We start from the raw sequence: 23,160 nt of genomic DNA, 5'->3' as shown, positions 1-23,160 counted from the left end.
CCAGTCCGAAAAAATGCAATTTCGGTAGACTTACTACCCAATTCTAAGAAAATTACAGTTCAGACAAGTGATCCTTGTCCGACTCGAGAGAACTCGGCAGCGTAAAGGAGATAAAAGATTGCTGACAGTACTGTCAGTCAATTTTCGAACACGGCCAAAGAGTAGTCTATTTCAAGGGATATTTTGCTTTCGCGTAAGTTCCTAAAAAAGAAACAGCGAGAAGGAGTTAAAAAAGAAAAAGAAAACGTACGCCACAATTGATACAAGCAGAAGAGTTTGAAAGTTTAAGGCGACACACTATTTTATGGCTGATGGTTAAACATTTATTTACACATTTACATTGTCACTGATTATTCAGTTTTCACATTTCGAATTCATCACGGCAGTAGTTACGTGAGATACAATAAACTAAAATATGTTAGTTAAGATTAAGTGCAGTCTGTGCACACTATTGATCTACATAATCAACGTATAAATGTGTACATCACTTTGTTTGTATTAAAAATTAGAAAAAAAAGAAACACAGATTAATATTTCCCTGTAAGTTGTAAAAATATTTTCATCAAAATGCTTCACAAGCATACATAACTTCTGTATGTAATGTTACAATGTGCATTTACACTACAGCAAAGAAACGATTCATTCTTTTGTACATGTAAATACATACATAATAATTCATGAACTATGTCCTCATCGAAGTAAGCAAATTATAAGCACTTACTTTTCTAGATTCAAATCAATTGTAAAGTAGCTATAATATTATTGCAATCGTACGAGAAAAACTCCTCAAAAACAATGATCACAAGTTTTATCGTGATGTATAAATGCAAAAGGTGATCGCTAACTCGACGATCTTTGTTATACGGTGTATACTTAATATTACAGTGATCTAGTAATCGATTGTTGTTTTTCGATCTATTCTCAAGTTTTTGTTAATTTTGAAGTTATTGAAACATCGTAATGTATATTTTATAAAAATCCGTACAGAGTTTTCCTCGCAGGTACGCAATAAATAAATAACATAATAGTATAAATAAATGAACGAACCGAACACAGAAGTCCGCAACTCAAGTGTCTTTTGGCACGCTATTTGAGCTCTAACTATAACGCTAACTATACTTCTACGGTTACGGTGGATTGCTTATACCTAAACCCAACAATAGGCCTCAGCATATTTTTCAAGTTAGCACCATCGGCATTTATACATGCAGGTGATCGTACGTGAGTCGGTCACGGTATTGTGCACGAAAAATTAGGATAGCAAAGTATAAGTGAAATTTCTATATCCCGATATTAACGGAGCCGTAATGATGCAAACACGCTGACTGTTTACCCATTTGGGACACACGTTTTACTTTACAACATGGTTATCGAAAATGCAAAAGTTAATGTAACCAAGAGTTTTTGAGAACATTGATTACGCGGTTAAACTTGGAATTAAACAAGTGGTTAAGTTGGCTGACTTCTATGGGGCCAGGATGCGTTTCAGGCCCATAATATATTCACAAATGAATTAAAAATTTAATTTTTGTTATTCAAATAATTCGAAAGCTGCATTATTGATAAAAATACAAAATTCAATCATTTCTAAGTTAAGAAAAGCCCAGTCGATTGAGAACAAAATTATCCAAATCGATTAATTCGTCCTCTAGATTTCGTAGCACAAAAAATTCATTTGATTACAAAAACTTGTCGTATTCTTTTTTTTTTTTTGCGAAAAAAGCGGGTTATTAAAAGTTGAAAATGGTTAGGGGCTCAGAAACCCCTAGTTTCAAATTTCTAACAATCGAGGGTCGAGTAAATAAGTAGCCGGCCTTGTTGCATCATTTCTTCGTTTTTCACGCACCAGACCGAACGTAGCCTGCCTTAATCGTCTCACATCTAGCAAAAAAAGGAGTTTCCTCGGAATAGGCCTCGTTAAGTTGTACACGCGAGCGCGCGTGACGCACGCGTGCCATCCTCACATAGCTGTACTGTGACCAATACTCTCGCGCCCTACCCGGGGATCAGCCGAAGCTTCCTTTCACCTTGTCGGGTAGACGACGGAGGCTAGCAACTTAACGTTACGACACTTTCTGTCAAGAATCCGAGGACCTTCCTCAGAGCTGTGTGTGAGTCACTAACGGACCCGCTTGTGGCTCCGCGGTGAGGCTTGAGGGAACTCCGCTTCACGCTAAGGTGCTCGTGCGTATATATACTTAGAAGCGGCGAATGATAGCGCTTGCGAGAAAGCTGGCAAGCATCAAACATCGCATTTATCAGAATGTATCGATTGGATTTATTTAATTTTTTTTACAATTCACAGTTGAGCAAATTGTTTCAATGTCTTACTATCGCAAATTGTTATTCCGTATCCCCTCGTGTTTTTAATTCGTTACAGCAATTGCTGTTATAATTTATTATTTTTTTTACCTAACAAAAAATTTATACAACAAAATAAATACTTTGTCTTTACACGAACATCATATTCGTTTTCGAGTTCGTAGTTCACCCTCGAAATCAAATATTATTGAACATACGAGCATATAATTGCTATAAACGTTTCATTAGCATATTGTGTGTGTTCTTTGCTCTTTGTCACCATAATTTTATCTACAGTTCTATTAATACATGTAACAAATATGCCTGTATTCTGAGCAGGTACTAGTGGCATAATATTGGAGATTTCTCATGTCCACAAAAATACTTTAAAAAGTGTTTCAATAAGTATTTCATCAAAATAGAATAAGTCATAGATCTTCTTCGGTACAATTATTGTAAATAATATATATTAATTGTACCAACCAATCAATTCGCATTTGTAGTATAAAACAAGTATGAAATTAGGTTTGTCCGTCATTGTTTTTCTCCCTCTCTTTTGTATAGGTATGTGCGAAAGGTGTACATACATTGGAGTCAAAAGGACAGATCTATGTGTCACATTTACGTAGAGGTGGTTTTCAACATGCCTCTGTCAAATTCCGAAAATTTATATCATATAAAATTGTTAACAATCTAAATGTATAGTCGGGTTCAACTTGGATGATGATATACGAGAGTATAAAGTGAAGAATGAAAATACAAAAGTTATTTGTAATGTATGAAAAGTCAATGCGCAAATGAAATTCGCTCGAAGAAGCTCTTCCAGTTCATTTATATCTTGTTCTTTCACATTTAATTCTTTCACACGTAGATATAGAATATGATTTTTTTCAAAAGAAAAATAACCCAAAGTGTTTTCACGGGTTTTAAATATGCCAAATCGGCATCTCAATTTGATAGGCAAATCTGAACTAGTTTGCATTTTCTGCACGTTCCAACTTTGAATCACTGCATATGTTTCAGGTTGAGTTCAACAAATTAATATAGTTTAGGATGTCCCATTCTCTTGGCAAGAAGCACTAAACTATATCTCTTAAGTTTGGTACCAAAAAATGGTAAAAATTGAACAAAGCAAAGTGCAATCCGACAATAGTAGGAACCCTGATTGATTCGGTTCCACTGCGCTATAATATTGTTTTTTCAGTTGATCTTAAAATTAGTGATTGAGTGATATTCCAGGTAATCACTCGAATACCATTCAATTCTTCGGTGCAGTCGTGAAATTTTTCCACTGCGGTTTCATCAAAATTACACCCAGGAAATCTGGTATCACCAAAATATCACCATTCATAATTTTTTTTTTTTTTTTAATAAAATATTTTCGCATTATTTAATTTCAGTAGATTTCAAGTGTGATTTCAGTTATAAGTATGAATTTAGAATTCAATTCAAATTTCAATCGTCAGTGTTATTCCAGCGGTGGAGTCGGAAATTTTTATTTCTGTGATTTTTCGATGGTAGTTTTCGGGGTATGTTTTTAATGCAATTACAGTGGAAAATACAGTGTAAAAATTTCTTAACTACACCGTAAAATCCAAGTGTAATCAAAGTGAAATCTAAGTGCAACTTCAGTTCCATTTCAGTGGGACGGGATCCGCCAGGGAAGGTTTTTTAGTATTTTTGTCTCTACGAGTTTCATGAGTTGCAGAAAATTGGAATTTCTTATTTGTTGAATAATCTCTGATAAAATTGAACATTCAGTCGAGCTGACTGACGTGCGTTATCCATATTTTATTCATAATTGAAAACAATTGGTGACCATTGTAATAAAAAAATCACGCAAGCTGGCCGATATTGTCGCCCATAATCGGAATCAATTATGATAATTTTCAAAACAAATTGAGAGTAATCACTCAATTTGGTTTTGCAAAATTCGCAGTTACCCTGGCCCTGAAATTAGGCATCTTCCCTAACATATCGCATCTCGCAACACCTTTTCCGTACTTGTAAAAACCTTGGAAAATATTTCATTCATAAGAAATAGAAAATTGTAACTACCGATAAACATAAAGATTAAAACTTACGAATACATATTCATAATTATTCTGAATATCATCGTTATCATCTTTATGAAATAATCCATAATTATAATAATTAAGAATTGCAGTAAAAATTTAAAAAAACATTTGAGTGAGCACAGAGAGTGAGAAAAATTATGAACAGCTAGTTTAAATAACCAGCAATAGTTCAAAAATTTGTAGACCGGATTGAACACCATATTTCACGGGATTTCCAGGATAAATTGCAAGTATTTGAAATTCCCTGAAGTCTTCCTCACTTTTTCATATCAAAAGAAATTCCCCGATATGCCCCAGTTTTCCAGAGGAGTGGCCACCCTCAAATAACACAGGTATACAATCTTCCTCATGGAATGTGGAAATTGCCGAAGTAAAACGATCCGGGTTTATCGAGAGGTATAAAACGAATACATCGAAACCAGGAGATCTCTGCTCGCCAGCGAGCAACAGTAAAATTCGCAAGACTTTTCGAAATCTGCGCTTCAATCAACGGTAAAATTTACTGTTAAAAGATAAGGTTATAGGAAGGATTTCCCGATCGTTATCTCACTTGTCCAGCTTGATGACAAAGGCTTCACCGGGGAGAATATTGAGCTCTTTAAAGTAGACAGTGTGGTTGATTTGGTTTACGCCACCGACAACGACGTGCCCGCCGTAGTAAAGAGAAGACAAATCTTTGGTACGATTTTTTGACCCGAAGTTAGCCACCATTACGTACGAGTTACGCCGAGGATACCAACGCTCGATAACCAGCAGATCATCTGCCGTGTACCTGAAACAATAATGTTTTATATCAATTTTCAGTCTTCAGCTTTGAGTTTCTGAAAATTTTCTAATTCCTGAAAAATGGTGCGCCAAACACGCGATCCTCGAAAATCACTCTGTTATACAGGGTGTCCCTTAACTCATCAAAAATGCGGACAGTCAAGTACAACGAATGTAATTTCTCCACCGTGGATGTCGTTTATGACGTATGGTTGTATTCTCACCTAATTCCGCAATTCCCGTTAATTTGGTGATCCTTGTATACCGCATTGATGTAAATCGTCGGTACCTGCGAACGAAGTCTTGCCATAGCGCGAATTGCCCCAACGAGTGTAGTTTTTATGGGTTTTGGGGGTTTGGGAAGCCATGGAATAATATCGGAACAGAATTTGTCCCCGTCCGTAACCTCCTCCCAATCCATTGGCGAAAGATTATGAACATGCTTGATGTCCTGATGATCTTCGCTATCGCAATTCAGCATACCAATCTACGTTTAGGAAATTTTTACTCAGTTTAGTCAAAATATTTACTAAAACTCTGGAGAAAATTATTTTCAGACACATTCAGAAATTTCTCTTACTATCTTTGCGATTTAAATTTTTGACAATTACTCAGTTTCTCTGATAAAATCTTTAGCAAATTCTATAACTTCTAGAAACTTCGTGGAAATATCTCATTGCCAGTTTTGGTGTGCAGACAATCAATATGTCTCGATGTTTCTGGAAAATTCTTGAAAAATATTGCATTTTTATACGCATAATGCATTTATGAAAAATTTATTTAAACTGTTATGGAAAATTTCTTTCAGCAATCTATTCCACATTTTCATAACGCAAAACTCCTTTAATTCTAATTTATGTTACTGTTTGAAACTTTAAGGAAAGATGAGATTTCTCTGGAAATTGGTTCGATTTTCAATTCCAACTCAACTATAGAGGGGAAAAATAGACAGAAACTCGATTTTATAGGAAATTTTTCTGATTTTCAATAAAACGGAAGATCGGAAAGAATCTGAATTGATCCCAGAAATTCATTCGATTTTCATTTCAAACTACGCTAATTAGTCATAAGCAATCAGAGACTTGAAGATTCGGTTATTTCAGATTTTCAATAGAAAATTAAGTCGTTAACGAAAATAAGGTCTTTCCATAAATACTCTCTTATTTCTTGAAGTACCTTGGATTTAATCGGAATAGTTCGAACACTACCAGAAATGATATAGATTTTTTTTCAGAACTGGCCAAAACATACGTATACGATTTCTGAGAAATGTCTTGACAAAGTGATGAGAAATTTTTAAGAATTTTTTCGTCAGGTCAAAATTCAATACTTCGCATTAATTTTATTAGAATATAGTCACACGATGAATATTTTTTCAAATTATTATATACGTTACTAGCCCCGAAGACCTTTTCAAAAATGAAAACATATAAATTACTGTTTAGAAAAAAGGATTTCAGTGAATTTGTATAAAGTAGCGTCCCAAACAAAACGAGTCATCGTAGAGTGAAATCGAACGAATTGGATGTATTTTTAACCATTTTGAAGCGGTGTGAAATGAAACATCGGTATTTAACATAGGCTTTTGTTTATACTTCCAGCCTCGTCTATTTTGGTATATTTCAAGACATCTCCGCAGTTTACGAATATAATAATTTGCCAAATACTCAACGTACGACCATCTCGTAATAAAATCAATAAAATGTATCAATTTCCGGGTAAGCGACCTCCCTAATACGATATCTCACCTCATCTCCGTAAAATATACTCGGAGTTCCGGGTAGCATCATGCCCAGAAGAGACGCGGCTATGCTTGCATTGTTCGTACTGAGAGTGCTGTTGAGAATGGACGCAATTCGTCCCGTGTCAACTCCCCCAACGCTCCAATGAACCCAAGGATATCCCGGTTTCCGGAACAACGCGCCGTTCAAAACGGCGTCAACTTGACTCTTGAGCCCAGTTGTCCCGTTCTCGAAGTTCAAGGTGACGTCAACGAGGTCGAACCTCTCCAGAATCACGTTCTCCGAGGGTCCGGACGGCGCGATGTCCAGTACCTCGATGCTGCAGATGAGGATCCTGTTTGGTCCCACCAGCGACTTCCAATGCCTGACCAACTCGACGAAGCTCGTTTCTTTGACGAAGTGCTCGAGTCCCTTGAGGTAGAAACCATCGACGCCTTTTTCGAGCCAAAACTTGATAGCCTCGGTCACCGGGTGATCCTTCTCCTGCTCTTCAAAAGCCGATGCAACTTCCGTTACGGGCTCGGGATCCAGCGGCGGTGGTACCGAGGTGAGGATGTTCCTGATGGACTCAAGGGAGGTTGGTTCGGGTACCGGGAAAATTGTGGGAAGCACCGAAGCACTCTCGTCTCTTCTTTCTCTCACAGCTTTGTCCTTTTTACTTAATTTACCCATCTGGGAGTTCCCGTCATTGAAATTTGACGTTATGTAGGGGTGCAGAGGGAGGTCCAGAACCAGCGACATGTTCCTTCGATGTATAGCCAGCAGCAGATTGTCGAAATCCTCGAGCTTTCCTAGGTGCTTGTCGATGTCGAGAAGCGTCGTCACGTTCCCGTAATACTCGGGATATCCCGGCGCCGGGAATATGGAATTCAATCTAATGACTCGCACACCGAGATCCGTCAAGTAGTCCAGCCGGTTCGTGATTCCCTTCAGATCTCCGATCCCGTCACCAATTTTCGAAGACTCTTGATACGAAGCCGGGAATATTTCGTAGAAGACACTTCCCTGCCACCATTCGACTGGTGGATCGCATCTGCGTGATAAAAATTATCGTTTGTTAACATCGGCCGTATTATATAATATGCAGCTTACAGTTCTATTTATGCCGGTGATTTTAAGGAGGTTTCACACCTTCGGTGAAGATGAGGGGCGAAAGTTTTAATCCATTTTTCGCGAACTTAAGCGAGTTTTTTGCGAGTAAATCCAATTTAAAACTCACGTCGCCGAAATTGAAGAAGCTCCATCCTGCCCCATAAGAATATACGCAGCCTTTGAAAGTTTCATGACTTAGACATAAGTTTTTCAATTTTTTTGAAGTTTTTGTTTTTCAATATTTTTCGACTGAAAAATGTTGACTACTTGGTTGGAGACATCTACTCGTGTGATTAGATCGACTGTTTCTTTTTAACTGACCAAATTATAAGTGCAAACGTATTTCGCGGTTATGAACTTTCTTAAGCATTCTAACATTAGTGTAATTGATATTTTCAACGTTTTACGATACATCCGCCGGTTTATAATCAACTGATTTTGTGATCTTTTTATCCCGATTCCAAGCGGTATTCTGGATCGCTTTTACACAAGTGACTCGAGTCTATTTAATTTCCTTGAATAACTAAATTCTTCAGGCAAACTTAGGGAGACAAAAAATATCTAACTTTTTATATAAAAAAAAAAAAAAAACATTAATTCATTCATAATTGTACGGACTGCAAAATATTCAAAATTCTTGCAACTGAGGTGAACATTTCGAAAACTAAAACATAGCACTTTTCGCTTATCGATGAACATTTTTCTTAATTGCATATCGTGGGTTTGTTTGCTCCTTTAGGCAGGTAACAGTTATTTCCGATTTCTGAATCTATAGGGTTTGACTTACAAATCACATTCAAAGACTCGAGGCGAGACTCGTGTAGATTTCGAGGGGTAAAAGCATTTTATCGGTTTCTTTCTATTACTCTAATTAACTTACATATTACATAATTTGCGACAGAATTCAGCTCATTGTCAGTTCATATATATCCAATTCTCTATCTCGTGTCAAATTTGTTATATGTAGATAAACGTAAACAGCGAATGACTTCTTATCGCTATGAAACGTCATTAAAACAATCATCTTGTCACCGGGAACAATGAAAAACTGTCCAACACCGCAAGGAATCAACATTAATCACAATATTAGTCGTTTACAGACCATCGACAGAGGAAAAGAGAACAACGGGTGCAATTTCACACGGATTACTTACCTCTTGGGCATTGTGGTAATTATGCCGATGACCAGTGCCACACAACCGACAAGAAATGACATGAAAGACCAAAAGCACGCCTTGCGAATAAGCGGCCAGTTCCATGCCATGAAACGGTAGTCCTTCGGAGTTTTTTGGACAGCTAGCTGAATTCCCACCAAAGGGGGTTTTCCGCCGTTCTCCTGGTTGTAAAACTAAAGACGTAGGTTGTCAGTATAGATAAGTCAGTGTCACAATTAAAGGAACGGCGAGTGAATCAGGCGCCGCGTATTCCACTTACTTACGATTAATCTTATACTAGACTTTCCGGTAACAGCTAGAAAACTAATTTTCATTTTCTACCTAGAACTTGTATATTTTCGATTTTAGTCAAAAACGAAAACAGTTAAGGGATTGAGCGGTAACCGGAACTGAAAATTTCTCTCATTGTATGAAATATCAAAGAATTGAAATGTTCAAGTATACTAAAAACATCGTTTCACAACAATACAGAAGAATGAAAAAAGAAACGTTGCACTGCAGAGGTGCGTGGGTAGTTTACAAATTCTTTGAAGAATATGTCACGTCTCTAGATATTAACGCTATGCGTCTTCCCTATGACGTATGACATATTTATTTTTACATGTACACAAGTGTAATACATATAATAGTAAAGTCGAATATTCGCTATGAAAGTAAACGAATGATTGACGGGCGTCAAGCAGAATGGAATATATTTTAAAACACTGTTTAAACCAGCTGTTGAGAATTTACAGAGAACGACACGGAATGGAAAAGAATTTTTGAATCAACTCTTTTCTGGCTCTTTGCTGTTTTACTGTTTATAAAACGAAGGATGGAAAAAAGAAGACGTTCGGCGATGGCACGGCTGAGAGAAATGTAAATAAGTAGTTAATTTGGCTGAGCTTAATGTGCCAGCTTACGAACTTTTCATATATTCCATATAACACTTGAATTCGTCCAGAACGCAGAAAACATTAATAAATAACTGTTCATTTTTCTTTCGTAAAATTTATTGTTGAAATCACTTTAAAACTACTAATTCAAATAATTCGATAATTACTATTGGACCGATCTACCCCAAATATAATACGATATAAATTAAGCAAAGCTGCTGCAAATGGGACCAAAATCTTAAATATACGTTCATTTATTTCAGACATATGGTTCGCCAAAAAGGAGAAGAAAAAAAAAAACCTCGATGAGGTATCAGATAAGAAATGAGGAATAATCGGTAGGTTGTTCAGTCAAATAAAATTTGTCTTCGTGAAGGTGTAGAAAAAGTAAAAATTGAATTCAACAAAAAACAAAACAAAAAAAAAAAATCAAAAAGTCGAAGAACTAATGAAGAGTTGAGGAATTGAGGTGGACACAATAAACGTTTTTGGCGTAATTCCAAGATCTACTCACAAGAGCCTGTGCATCTGGAGCAAGGTGTTGGTACGCTGTGTTAAGCTGCGTGAGGAGCTGGGTACAAACGGGTTCGTTATCTCCGCTACTGCTGGCACTACTACTGCTAGACTCTACCATTGGATCTCTAGAGCTGGGTTCTGCGAAAACGAAAAAAAAACCTTGATATTACCTAACATATTTCAATCCTTTGAACCGCTTCCCCGGACCTGTATTTGATCCATCAGTTTCGAAATTCAAGGTTAGAAGCTCCAAATCCTAACAACGATTCTGCATTTTTAAGCAACCTTACCTTAACATTTTATCTAACGTTCTGAGCTTCAAAATGTTTATATCAAATTGGTAATCGATTGCCGGAGAAGCCTGTGGAAATAAATTTATATGTATATATATATTACGGTCTGCCAAATAAAAAAAATTGGTTTTTGTTTCAAAGTTTCCCATGTAAAAATTGAGTGCTTTAATGTATGACTTCTGGTCGACTAAGACACTTGTTAATATTTTTTTTCACAGCCCCCCCTTCGACGACGCTTCTTAGGACACGTGGAAGCACTCATTTTTTATATAGGAAACGATAAAAGAAAGAAAAATGTTTTTAGCGTACGCTAATATACATATACATATATACTACATATATCCGACAACTTTTTCCATTTTTTCATTCGTTAGCACGGTGACTTAAAAATCCCCCTAAAATCGATTATTGTGCAAAACTTGTTATAGAAAGAAAAATTGTAACTCTCTTCAGTTTGCGAACTGTACCTATGGGCATTCCATTTGTGATCGACCCGACCAAAACCCTGTATTTCAGTTGCTGAAGTTAAAAATATATGTTTATCACTCGATTGAAACGAATATTTAATTGAAGAAAATGAATCCTTTGTTTCAAGCAGTGATGTTAATAAGTTCGAGTTACCAAATGCTCTCGTCTCATCGCCCGTAACCGCGAATTGTATTTCGTGCGACTGAAATTCTTTTTCAGTGTGATTGATTTGTGCGAACAGTATTCTTTTTCTTCGTCAACATAGATGTTCGTCGTTCTTCTGCTAGTATTTGTGAATTTCGATATAAATAAAAGATTCTTAAATTTTGGGTGTGACTAGAAGAATTACAAAGATTTGTCTATAAAAAAAAAAAAAAAATAATAACCTATGGATGATGTAAGTTAATAATACTGAGAAAAAAAAGAATTTCGGTTAGGCGAAATATATTTCAAGGTTAAGCGAACGATGAGAACTTCTTAAAATAAAATATTTATTTTCTACTATGAAAAGTTTGTAAAAATCAACTATAATATATTTGTATACCTGTAGCAGCTGAAATGATTGGTTCGCTGTAACCAAAAATATATTCGATTGTCCAGAAATTTTTTCGGGGTAAGAGGATTAGATCCACTGTAATGGATATCACTGATGAAGAAAACGTGCATCGAATGTTTCATCACCATAGTAAAATGGATACGAATGTGCGGAAAAATCATATCCAATATTACAATAGCGGAACTGCGGTAGATCATTCAGAAATTAGAAGAAAAATTTCATTGCTGGTTTCTAATTTACGAATTTTCAAACCTGTGTCAAAAATCACCCGACTAATTGCCGCAGAACGAAAATGAATGTATTTGGCTTTCGACTTTTAACTCTTATGTAGATTTCACAATTGAAGTATATTCTTACATTTCACTAATTCGAAAGTTACGATAAAAAAATAGGTCCGTATTCGTGAATATTATAGCGTTCTATTTCAAGATGGATTTTTTTTTTTTTTTTTAGAATATGATTCCGAACAAAACTCACACTTGCTTGCAAACTAAATTCCGCCCCATAATAAAATTTGTGTACCTTGCTATAGATATATATCCAAAATCATATTTTTTCGATGAAAATTTTCATAAATAAATCTGAAAAAATATTTTCAATTGTTCGTCAACTTTCAGGGTCTGCCATATTGTTTTACATGTTGACTGTATAACTCAATTAAAATTGAAACATTTTCTATATTACATGATCCATATTTTCCACTTATACTGGATTTAAATTTGGTCTACTTCCAATATACTTTGTCGGTCTGAACAACTACAGTCTGAACGTCTTTGAATAAAAATATACAAAAAAAAAAAACAATCACACACACTCTCATCAACTAACTAAAGGATTTTGGCCAGATCGATTGCACGCGGAACGCCCTATAGATATTTTCTTCTTTTCAAAACTAACTGTGCCAGCGTGTTAGAACTGTCAAAGAAAACCAATAAGTAAATACCTTTTCAGCAGTTAATTTTAACTTATTCAACTGATGCCCCTTTATATATCATTTCGCTGCTGAGGTTTTGAAAAGTGGGATTTAATTTCAATTACACGAGTGTCAGCACTGTGATACAGCGTGGCCATGAATTTACGAGCACGCAACGAATCAACGACAATTGTCTGTCCAAGAAGATGGCATGCGACACGCCACCAATGTAATAGGTTGTAAATTTTAGCTCATAGGTGCCGGGTGTCAAGTGATCATTGTTGCTCTTACTTATTTACGCTTCACCCTGAACCGTACTTACAATCGGATACAATTTTCGAATCTGAATATTTCTATGAAACAAAAAGTTTGTCTATATATATATATATATTTGTATTACACGAAGTTCATTCAAAGAACTAGAAACAAATGATTTTCACGTAAACGAATAAATTCGAAACAATTTTTATGGCGGAGTCAGAGAAAAATGCAAATTCACAGCAATTTATAAAAAGTTCTCTGAGAGAAAAAAAAAAAAAAAAGAACACAACGGAATAGTAGAATGTATAAATTTTAGAAAAAAGATTTTCTTTTTCCGATCCAGTGAAGTATTGATTCGAGTAAACCTTTTGATGTGTTACCGAAATTGAGTCAACCAAATATCATTTTATTTGAAGTTTATGTATCGTTTCTCCAAATTGCATGTTTGCTGACAGAAACAATTAGGTAGTTCAAATAAAATGAGTACATGAATCTAGGCAATAAAAAATTTACATCGATCAAATGCCATACTTTGTTGATGTAACTGGAGCTTGTTAATTAAGCGTAACTGGTTGAATCAGTTGAGCTAATTTGTTTACGAGGTAAATGAAACACCACATGTTTTGAAACGAGTAGAGAATATATTCGTCGTGAACATCAGTATACTGGTACTATAAATGGTCACTAGGCGGCGAACTTTCTCGCTACGGAAGTAGCCTCGGAGATAATTATAAAATCGGGTAGTCGTCTAGAAAGTCAGACTCCGATAACGTGAGATAAATTTGTTATAAGATCTGTTACAAACGAAGAAAGTATAACATCAAGTTCCGAATTATTGAAATTTATACTGACTACAAATCAACAAAAGCTATTGACACATGTTCAATTTATACTTTTACACATACAACGAGAAATTTTTTGGGTTTTACCCATTAAATATTGAACAAGTCCCGAAAAATTTCGATTTAACAGTATTATGTATGTTATGATATGATTCCAAAAATACGGTTAGTGCGCTTGATCAAATTTTTAGTTATACCAATCGCGCATATTCTCGTTACAAAATTTATACTACTGCATGGAACTCACGACGTGTTATCTTGAACAGATCGATAGTCAGCATGATCATTCAATGGTTTGATTCAGTTCTATATTATTTCGTCCGACAGAAATAATTTGTTGAATTAATTAAGTATTGTGTCTGCTGCATTTGACTACAGCATTTAATTGAATCAAACGAATATCACTTGACTCGAGTAATCCTTTCCCTCCGTCTGCAGGGATAATTGTAAAATTTTTGTTTCTGACACACCATTGGTGTCTTTTTTAATTTGTAAAGATCACGTATTATCGACGTCTCACAGAACCTTGTCGAAAAAGAGCTTGTGAGAATTGAATTTTTACTTTGAAAAAAACGTACAATCGTGTTTGGGGATTTGGATTTTAAACTGAAGAAAATAGAGTTGAACGATAAAAAATCAGCCAATGAACAGTCGATAGTTAATTCGCAGGTTTTGTTACTTCGCGTACAGTTATTTTATCACCACCTGTTACCGTTCTGGGGTTAATACGGCACGAGTCAAGCCTAAGAAAAGATTCTATTATCTTTTAATTATTTTTCTTTGAAGCCACTTTGTCATGCCTATGACAGCAAGATGTCATTTTTATAAATCTGGTGTTCCACAATCGGTTCTAAGATTACGAAAATGAATGGTACTCACCGTCGTTCAGAGGTTTACTGGAACTGTTGAGCGTGACTAGGTTTATATATCCGTTCAGACCGTTTTCGGAATTGAAATTACCCAAAGTCTGTCCGGAAGTCATGTCTAGCGGGTTTCCCTCAAGAGGGCTGAAAATTGCCGTGTTTTCCAATGGACTGAACATTTGACCTGGTGGAGGACTCGGCGTCAGAAGTGGACAATCCGACGTCTCTTCGTCCTGTCAAGCACAGTGTTCACAGTTCAAAATCAGGTGACGAAAACGACACATTCAATAAGATCAACGTCTCCGATGAATTGTACAAAGTCATCGTATAGTTTCAGTCTCTTATAATTAATAAACGGTTATAAAGGGTCATTTTATTAGTAAATTGTTCGTTTACCACCATAAAACATATATTTTAAACATTATAAGAACGTAAATATACTGGAATTTGGATCGAGGTAACTATCGGACCACAAAATATTCACATCATGGAAACCTTACTTACTGCATGTGTGTTGCCCAAGTTTTTTACTTGTTTACCTATGAGTGCCCCGTATTGCCAACATCGTTTCGGTGAAAATAAATTTCTGCTTGAAATCACGTATTTTCCAAACACATTTTGAGATAACGTCTAAAAAATTATTGTGATGAATTTTTTTTTTTTTTTTTTAACTTGTTTTTTTGGATCAATTTGAAGGAATTTTTCATGCACATGTGTTCCTTGAACAGTCGACGTTAAACTGCAAAACTATTTCAGCCAACGTATTTATAAATCTGTAGTAGGTTATAAATTTAGGTATAAATTAGGGTAAATTTTGGTCTTGACAAAAAAATGAAGTGATTTCTTGTTTTCTTGTATCAAGGGGGAATATCAGTGTGACAGGCTGAAAAATGAGGTATTTTTTGGGAATTTTTTTTGGAAAAACGGCTCGATCGAATTATTTGGGATTTTGTGTATTTATTATTGAAGCATTGAAGTGTATAAGGAAATTTTTTTTTTATTTTTAGTACATTTTATAAAGCAGAGGAGCGGTCGCAAAATAGCATCTCAAAAAAAAACTTTCCGACGGTTGACTACGTAAGTGCCACAGCAAGCATCTGAACTTAAAAATTCAAAAGGATTATGAAATTATAATAGTATACATATCGCAGCATGGTAGGGAATTGGAAAATTTTGATTGGAAAAAAAAATCGAATTTTATACAAAAAATTTGCAGTAAATTATGAATAAAAAAAAAAAAAACGTAAACAATTTAAAAAAAAAAACTCTACGATGCGACGCTAGCGATAAGTCTTCTGAAGAGAATCCTTTTCGAATGAAGTCGATTGGACAAAATTTGACAGAGTTATGCTGTCAACCAGGTCAAAAACCATGGTTTCGAGAAAAACGCGTTCAAAGTTTCGAGAGGATAAAATCGAGCGATGTAACTTAAATGTTGATATAAAAGAAGCGTCGATGCTTGGTGCCAATTTTGAATACTTCCAAGCCGAATATTGTTTTTAAAATTTGTAGGCATATTCTTAAAGGTCAAAACTATCTATTTAATCAAAAAAAAAAAATCAATTTTTTTTTCCGCACTGATATCCCCCCTTAAGTAAATTCCAAAATTTAACACCGTTTGCTCAAGCTCAAAATATTAATCAAAAATGTTCTCCTTAAAACCATTATAATTATTTATTTATTTATTTTTTTTTTGTCAATACCGAAGTTTTCCACACTAGTCCGTGTCGAAATTCGAAAATTGTGGTATTTCGATACACTCTAATCTGCAGTGAGCATTTGTCACGAAAGAAAGGAAAGCAATTTTGATCGATTAACCGCTGATTGGGCAAACAAGGACGGCATCGCTTCTGCGAACGTTCGATTAACGACGTCTGATCGAATTGGGGCCAACGTTCGAGCAGACGCCACGATAATATTCATGGGAAGCACCGCGCTCACCGTTATTGGTGCTGAAAGTTCTTCGGCGCAACGCGAGGTAATGCTATGAAAAATCTTAATTGTATAAAAGCTAATTGAAAGATTCAACCTACCCGAGGCAAAAGCTCCTGTGAACTGGGCGACGCTAGCAGATCGCCTGGCAGCACCACAGACAGCAGACCCTCCGGTTTCTGGATGTTCATTTCTGCAAAGAAAAACGGCGAGAAATGTATTTTACTTTGTTTTCAATGGACGCACTGGCGAGCAGAGTATCAGACCTCTGTACCATGGATTCTACTAAAACTTTTACGGTTGTTTCCTTGGCCTAAAATACGCAGCCCGTGATGTGTAGTTTCATCTGATAATTTCCGCTGAAAATAATTGGCCCAAATATATAAGTAAATATATCACGTATGGAAAGTAACGACACAATACGTTCGTGATTTTGAATATCGGAAATTTATCGCATCTGAACTTTTTTCGTTAGATTTATTATTACGCGTATCTATAAATCGTATTATCGGATGTTTCATTGGTTTCTTAGATTTTTTGAAATATTATCCTGTAGCATTTTTGGTGTTTACAGAGTTTCAATTTCTAAATAATTCACTTTACACGGAATATTCTTTCAGTCGTTTAACTTTCGGAACTTACAATTAGATCAAGATGCATTGTAATCGTTTGGAATTCTGGGCCTTATTTCGATCATTAATGAAGTTTGATTTTCATAGATTTGAAATTAATGGCTAAGGCTTGTCGAATTTTCATTCGGACAATCCGGTATAAGTAAAAAATTATTTTGATACATCAACCCAAGAAAAAATTAGAGAATATTTTAAAAAAATCAGAATGATCATAAAATTCATCGGTTTGTTTGTATTAGATGGCAGTGTCGAAATACGAAAAAAAAAAATGCCTAAATTCATCAAATATGGGATCAGAAATGTTCGTTGACTGAGGTAACTACAATTTCATTCGTTGACAAAAATTGTTCTTTCGATCTTTTTTTTTTTTCTTTCTACTAACAAATGACTCAATTTTTTCAATTCGGAGTAAAGCTTTTCTTCAGCCATGTTTGGTGAATTCAACAGATTTTATTTTCACGTGCGTACAGGTGATCTATAATGCACAATACAGTCTTGAACGAGGATAAGTAAAAATCGATTTGAACAATCGCCTCTTCGCGCAAAGTAGTTAGTTATAGGCTAGATTATTATAACGTTCGTACATGCCAATGCAATCGGGTCACGACGCGAGGCTCTGTTGCGTGGGAGACAAAACTCATTAGGTATCCAAACCCAATCGAATTTTGATCAGTGAATCTACAGACTTGTGTCCCACCGGAAGTCTTTGACAAATCGAGCAATTCTATTCGGATTCCGAAGCCTGTACATAATAGAATTTTCAATTACCTCGTTAACCGCTACGGCGATCATAATTTTCAGTTTATAGTCACGTTTTAATATTATAGCAGTTTTTTTTTCGACATTTCTCGTCGTTATGTTCTTCGCATTTTTACTTCATGTCATTAACACGGAAGCAAAAAACGATAAAAATAAAAAAAAAAAAAAAAACTACGAAACAAGTGGACGAAAAATTGTCCTCATATTTCATTTTCAACCACCATCAATACAAGTCTCAAAAATTGATATGTTCATACATGAAAACACGAAATTTGGGCTACGATAGATTAAAAATTCCACTGACAATGAGATATTCAGATAAAATTTTCCAAGGGTATTTAAATAGTTCCAAATATTGTCAAGCGATGTCTGGAGTCTTTATGGCGAACAAAATCAGCCTAAAAAAAATCAGAATCGGATCAAAAACACCTATAACGATAAAATTAGTTATTTTGAATATTCTAAGTACACAATCTTTTTCGCAAATTGTTAATAAGCTTCTATCAACCGGATTTGCAAAGATTCAAAATCTATCATATACGTAATGGACATGTCGTTTCATTCGTTTTCATTATCATCGGGGCAAACCACCTTTGCGGTGATTTTTTACACAGCATTTTCTCTTTTCCTAACTTTTGATTCAGATGACTGCCGTTTTATCGCTTCGTTGCATCAAATTCATGTCGATATCTGAAGCGGAGACAAAATACTGGGTTTCATCACGCGCCGTGTCGTAATTAGTCACATGTAACGAGTGCGCAAAAGCGCAAGGCAAGGTAACAAGAGTAGCCTCAGGCATATATGAGTACGTTGAAGATGAACGTGAGCCACGTAATACCAACATCAACAAGTAGTCGGTTAAAAGTTATGCCCTGCAGTCCTCATTCAACAATCGAGTTTGCGAGCTTAACGTGCGACACGTATCTAAAACCTTGGCTTAATCTTCGTTGGAGTTTCCATTCGAGAAAACAAATAACATTGGCTTCCTCGATCGCCCAAAACTTTTCCAGGTTAAAAAAAAAACAGAGGATGACTTGACGTGCGTGATTGACGAGTACGGTCTGAGCACGAAATGGAATCGTCCGAAAAGTTCCCCGGTCCTTAATGTCCGCAAATAATCATACCTGTCCATGACAAATCGTCATAATGCACCGCCTGAGGTATTCTTAGTCGACCCGCGAAGAGTGCAGGCTCTGTGTTCGAAGAACGATTGACGCATTTAAGCGCCAAGACAGGTGGATGCAAATTCTGCAAGCTAATGACTGTCGGACGGGCATTTGTCACGGGATTAAAAGATCTCCGACTGGTCATCCATGAGCGTAAATACACTAATATAAGTCCGTTAGGTTGGTATGCTTTTTTTGGCAAGCGCGCAAAACGGATGAGCGATTATAATCATGAAGTCGCATGCTCTGTGTGCAGATTGGCCGTTTGAGCACGTGAGGCGAATATTTGGACAGAATAACAGACCGATCCTTTACCACATCTTTACCTGACGTCAGTGCTGCATACGAGATGATAAGTGTTATTATCTCGATCAAGATAAGATCGTTCGTGTGGAAATTTTTAGCTAATTGAGATCAAAGATAGTTTGTCTTGAAATTATTTCTATAGAGGATAAGATTGTCCTCATTTTCATCCGGATAATCAAAAATATAAGGATAAAAACATTGGGAGATAAAAGTGGACGATTTCTAATATCACTGTGAGAAAAAAGAATTGTTGAGGGAATGAAATATTCGGTTCGATCCGTTGGACACTACAAGTTTTGAGGAAAAACGATACACTGAGAAAAATTTCATTTGTTATAGTAACTAGAGAAATTCAGTGAAACAAGTATCGTTATAAAAACTGTTTGAATATTGTTGGATTTTTTGGTAATTGCAACGCAAAATCAGTTTGTGAGGTTTACTCTACTTTTTTAGTCAAACAAGGCTTTAACGTCAATTTATCGTTGCACAAGCATTGAATTTTGGTAACAGTTACAAGAAAGTATAGTAACAGTGATCCTAGTGAGAAAGAATAGTAACGGATACTAGACTTTCCGGTAACAGCTGGAAAACTAATTTTCATTTTGTACCTAGGACAATATTTTTCACTAGAACAACAGATTCATCTAAATCAAACTGATAGGTGAACTTAACTCACATTGTCTCCACAAGATAACAGACGACGTGAATTTATCTAAGATATATCATTACAGGTATAATTTTAGTTGACATATTTTTAAACATAAGAAAAGCAAATAATGCTTTTTATTATCCTAGCAAACTCATTTATAAACTGTTCGATTTCCTCGAACCATGCAACTCTATCAATTTTTACGAAAATTGTGCACAAATCGCGAAACGTAACCTCACTTTTCAGCTTTGAAATCAAACACATTTTCATTCCACTCAGCGCCCTGATGTTTATCTACAAAATTGAGAATACTTGCGAAACACTGCACGGTGTGAGTTTTGTTTTTTGATGATACGTACTTTTTAGAAATGTAATTATTTAACATACATTTATCAAGAATAGTCCTCCTATTAGATTCCGAGTTTAAATTAAAACTTCAAAATGTACAAGAACGATTTCAGAAACTATAACAAGTTTATTTTCCGGCCTACCGTTGATCAAATCCTATTCAGCGGATTTTCATGGGCGAATTCTATCGATTCGACCCACGGCTTGGTCAGCCTCTCATTTCTGGTACTAGATAGTTGTAATTCTTGGATGGAACAGGTGCATCAAACGAGAGGATATTTCGTTTTTTGGCACTGGTACAACCGTGCTTTTCAGCTACTCTACGCTTTTCGTTGTTGCGGCTGTTTTCTCAAGTCCACGGCGAATTATAAACGCATTGTTATTTTAATCCCACCAGACGGAAACGTGCGCTTGGTATACGGATGCTGCGATGTTGATACAAATAAAATGCCAATGCTGTACCGGTAGGGGCTAAAAAGCCTTTCTGATTCAAATAAATACAGTCATCGAATTGCACGCATAAGGAAACTCTGACTTTGAATTTGAATACGTGTTACAGAACTTTAAAAATCAACATGCGCGGATTTCGAGATATCAGAAGCGACTCGATCTTTTTTTTTTTTATTATAAAGCAAAGCAACCAAATGTATAACAATCAAAACGAATACATGAGTAAAATATAGCTTATTTGATACCTTACTTGTTAAATTAAAATATTTCCTAGTGACGATGAATTGCCGAAGGCCAAAAAAGCGAAAGGACCAAAAGTATGAACAAGATTTTAGATATCGTTTTTTTATTTCAAATTACTTCTAAGTAAGAAAATTTTTTATTCCTTTGACTTCGTTCCTTGGTGGCTTATTTTTTTCAGAAGACCACTCTCTGCCATCCCATTGAAACACTATTTTATCATGTCGGTGTAGTCGAATATTTTATTTGCTAAGATTACACTGATATAAATTTCAGTTTACGAACGACGTTTGTTGAATTAACCATTGAAAAAGGTAATCTGTTTCAGTGAAAACGAATGAAAATCTATATCTGTAATTGCACTTGATTTTAACTTCAGCATTTTTACTTCTTGTACTCGTAGCAAAATTATTCTATCTTTCGAACATATTAATTTGATAAGTACTCAACGTGCGACCATCTCCTAATCAAATCGACAAAAAGCATTGATTCACCGGTCTCGCTGAAAGGGCCTAGAAATCATTACTATTGCTTCCATAACGCCTAGTCACAAATCAGAGTACATAGACTTGTGTTTCTACTGCATCAACAGTTGTCAACGATGTGTATTTTTAACCGCAATACGTACAAACGTAGTCAGCAGCCTGTCAAGGCCGATAATTGAGTACAGAGCAGGCCCGTGCAATATATGTATTGCATCATGACAAAGTGCAATCGTCGAGAACATTTCTTTAATTACTTCAACGCCTTGACTCTCGCGAAAGAATTCAAAATTTTGCGAAGTTTCATTACCAATTGACCGAAAAGGGATGCTCAAAAATTGTCGGAGATTTTCTAAACTTCACTACGTCGAAGCATACTAATTTTTATTTTTGACACGGTTAAAGTTCGTAGGAAAAAATCAACATTTCGCAACTTTCGGATTGCCCGAAATTCATTGAACCCTGATAAAGCAAAACATATGAACGGGGTGCCCTGATCAATTTCGACGTTGACGAATATGTGTCGAAATATCGAAGTTCGTGAATTCTACGAATTTACCATTGCGATTTCGCAAAATCCGTGCCATTTCTTTATTTCTGCGTCAAATAAAAAAATGTTGGACTGTTTTTGTTCAGAATTGGGTATAGAACGGGACTGTTAAGCTCTTTTTTTCGTTCGAGATAAGCGAACTTCGATATTTGGATACATATACACCGCCTAATATTTTCGAAGTCGTTAAAACATCGCAAGATATCGATTTTTCCCTCAAATTTCGTTACAATCAAGTTAAAAAAAAAAAACAATACCAACGTCGAATATCCGATGTTCGAAAGCAGAAGGTTGCAAGCATCCGTACCTTATACCTGAGGTAATCTTTTAAAACAATCTCCGCTTTGAATCGGCGAAGATGATCGACGTACGCATGTATAAAAGAGTTATGAAATTCGCACATGCATCATTGAGGGAAAACGGCGAGGCGAAGGGAGGCTTGCGCAAGATCCTTACATCACGCGATGCACAATACACGCACACTTACCGTAATCTAAATTCTCGCCGGTAGCCACGTGAGGATTACGTCAGACGTTATCGCCGGGACGGAATTGATGCTCGATTTTGGGAATCGCGCGACGATCACGCGCTCTGTGCGGAATCCTTCGAGTCTCCGGAAGTCTCGATTCCGATTCCTGACCCGCAAGCCGACGTTGCTCGCCCTCTTCTTCAACCTTCGGACACGTGATGCGACCGGGTTCTGAGACCCTGCGGCGGACAAGAAGCGCCGGGCTTTCACCGGCGAGCTTTCGGGGTGTCGGGTGACTTTGACCGGATCGCGGTTACCCCGGCGATCGGAATTTCGGTGGACGTCTCGTCTCGTCTCGTAGATCCTCCTGACGAACGTTCGCGTCAACCTCGTCGCTCGTATAACACCTACGCGGATATATTTAGCTTCGCCTCGAG

The 23,160-nt window shown here is 36.1% G+C and overlaps 1 protein-coding gene across 2 annotated transcripts; it reads right to left on the bottom strand.

Annotated features, from left to right (window-relative positions):
* Positions 1 to 300: 300 nt before the first annotated feature.
* On the bottom strand, positions 301 to 23,160 carry LOC124215715 (maltase A2). 2 transcript variants are annotated; one of them, XM_046619422.2, is made up of 8 exons: positions 22,742 to 23,160; positions 16,774 to 16,865; positions 14,757 to 14,973; positions 10,543 to 10,682; positions 9,133 to 9,326; positions 6,893 to 7,919; positions 5,369 to 5,631; positions 301 to 5,151 (listed from the first exon to the last, which is right to left on the bottom strand). In XM_046619422.2, the coding sequence occupies exons 2-8, from the start codon at positions 16,861 to 16,863 to the stop codon at positions 4,926 to 4,928; spliced, it is 2,157 nt and encodes a 718-aa protein (XP_046475378.1). In that variant the 5' UTR covers positions 16,864 to 16,865; positions 22,742 to 23,160; the 3' UTR covers positions 301 to 4,925. The 2 variants fall into 2 exon arrangements, with proteins under 2 accessions (XP_046475378.1, XP_046475377.1); XM_046619421.2 differs by lacking the exon at positions 22,742 to 23,160 and adding an exon at positions 19,188 to 19,377.

Source organism: Neodiprion pinetum, chromosome 3 (genome assembly GCF_021155775.2).
Source record: "Neodiprion pinetum isolate iyNeoPine1 chromosome 3, iyNeoPine1.2, whole genome shotgun sequence".
Lineage (NCBI taxonomy): Eukaryota > Metazoa > Arthropoda > Insecta > Hymenoptera > Diprionidae > Neodiprion > Neodiprion pinetum.
This window is presented reverse-complemented; position numbering and strand designations above follow the sequence as displayed.

Excerpts from the sequence above, each read along its gene's own strand:
- LOC124215715 (XM_046619421.2), bottom strand. The coding sequence starts at position 19,374 with ATGACCAGTCGGAGATCTTTTAATCCCGTGACAAATGCCCGTCCGACA. Across the intron at positions 14,974-16,773 it reads CACAGGAGCTTTTGCCTCGG|GACGAAGAGACGTCGGATTG; the intron begins GTAGGTTGAATC and ends TGTGCTTGACAG. Across the intron at positions 5,632-6,892 it reads GTATATTTTACGGAGATGAG|ATTGGTATGCTGAATTGCGA; the intron begins GTGAGATATCGT and ends TCCTAAACGTAG.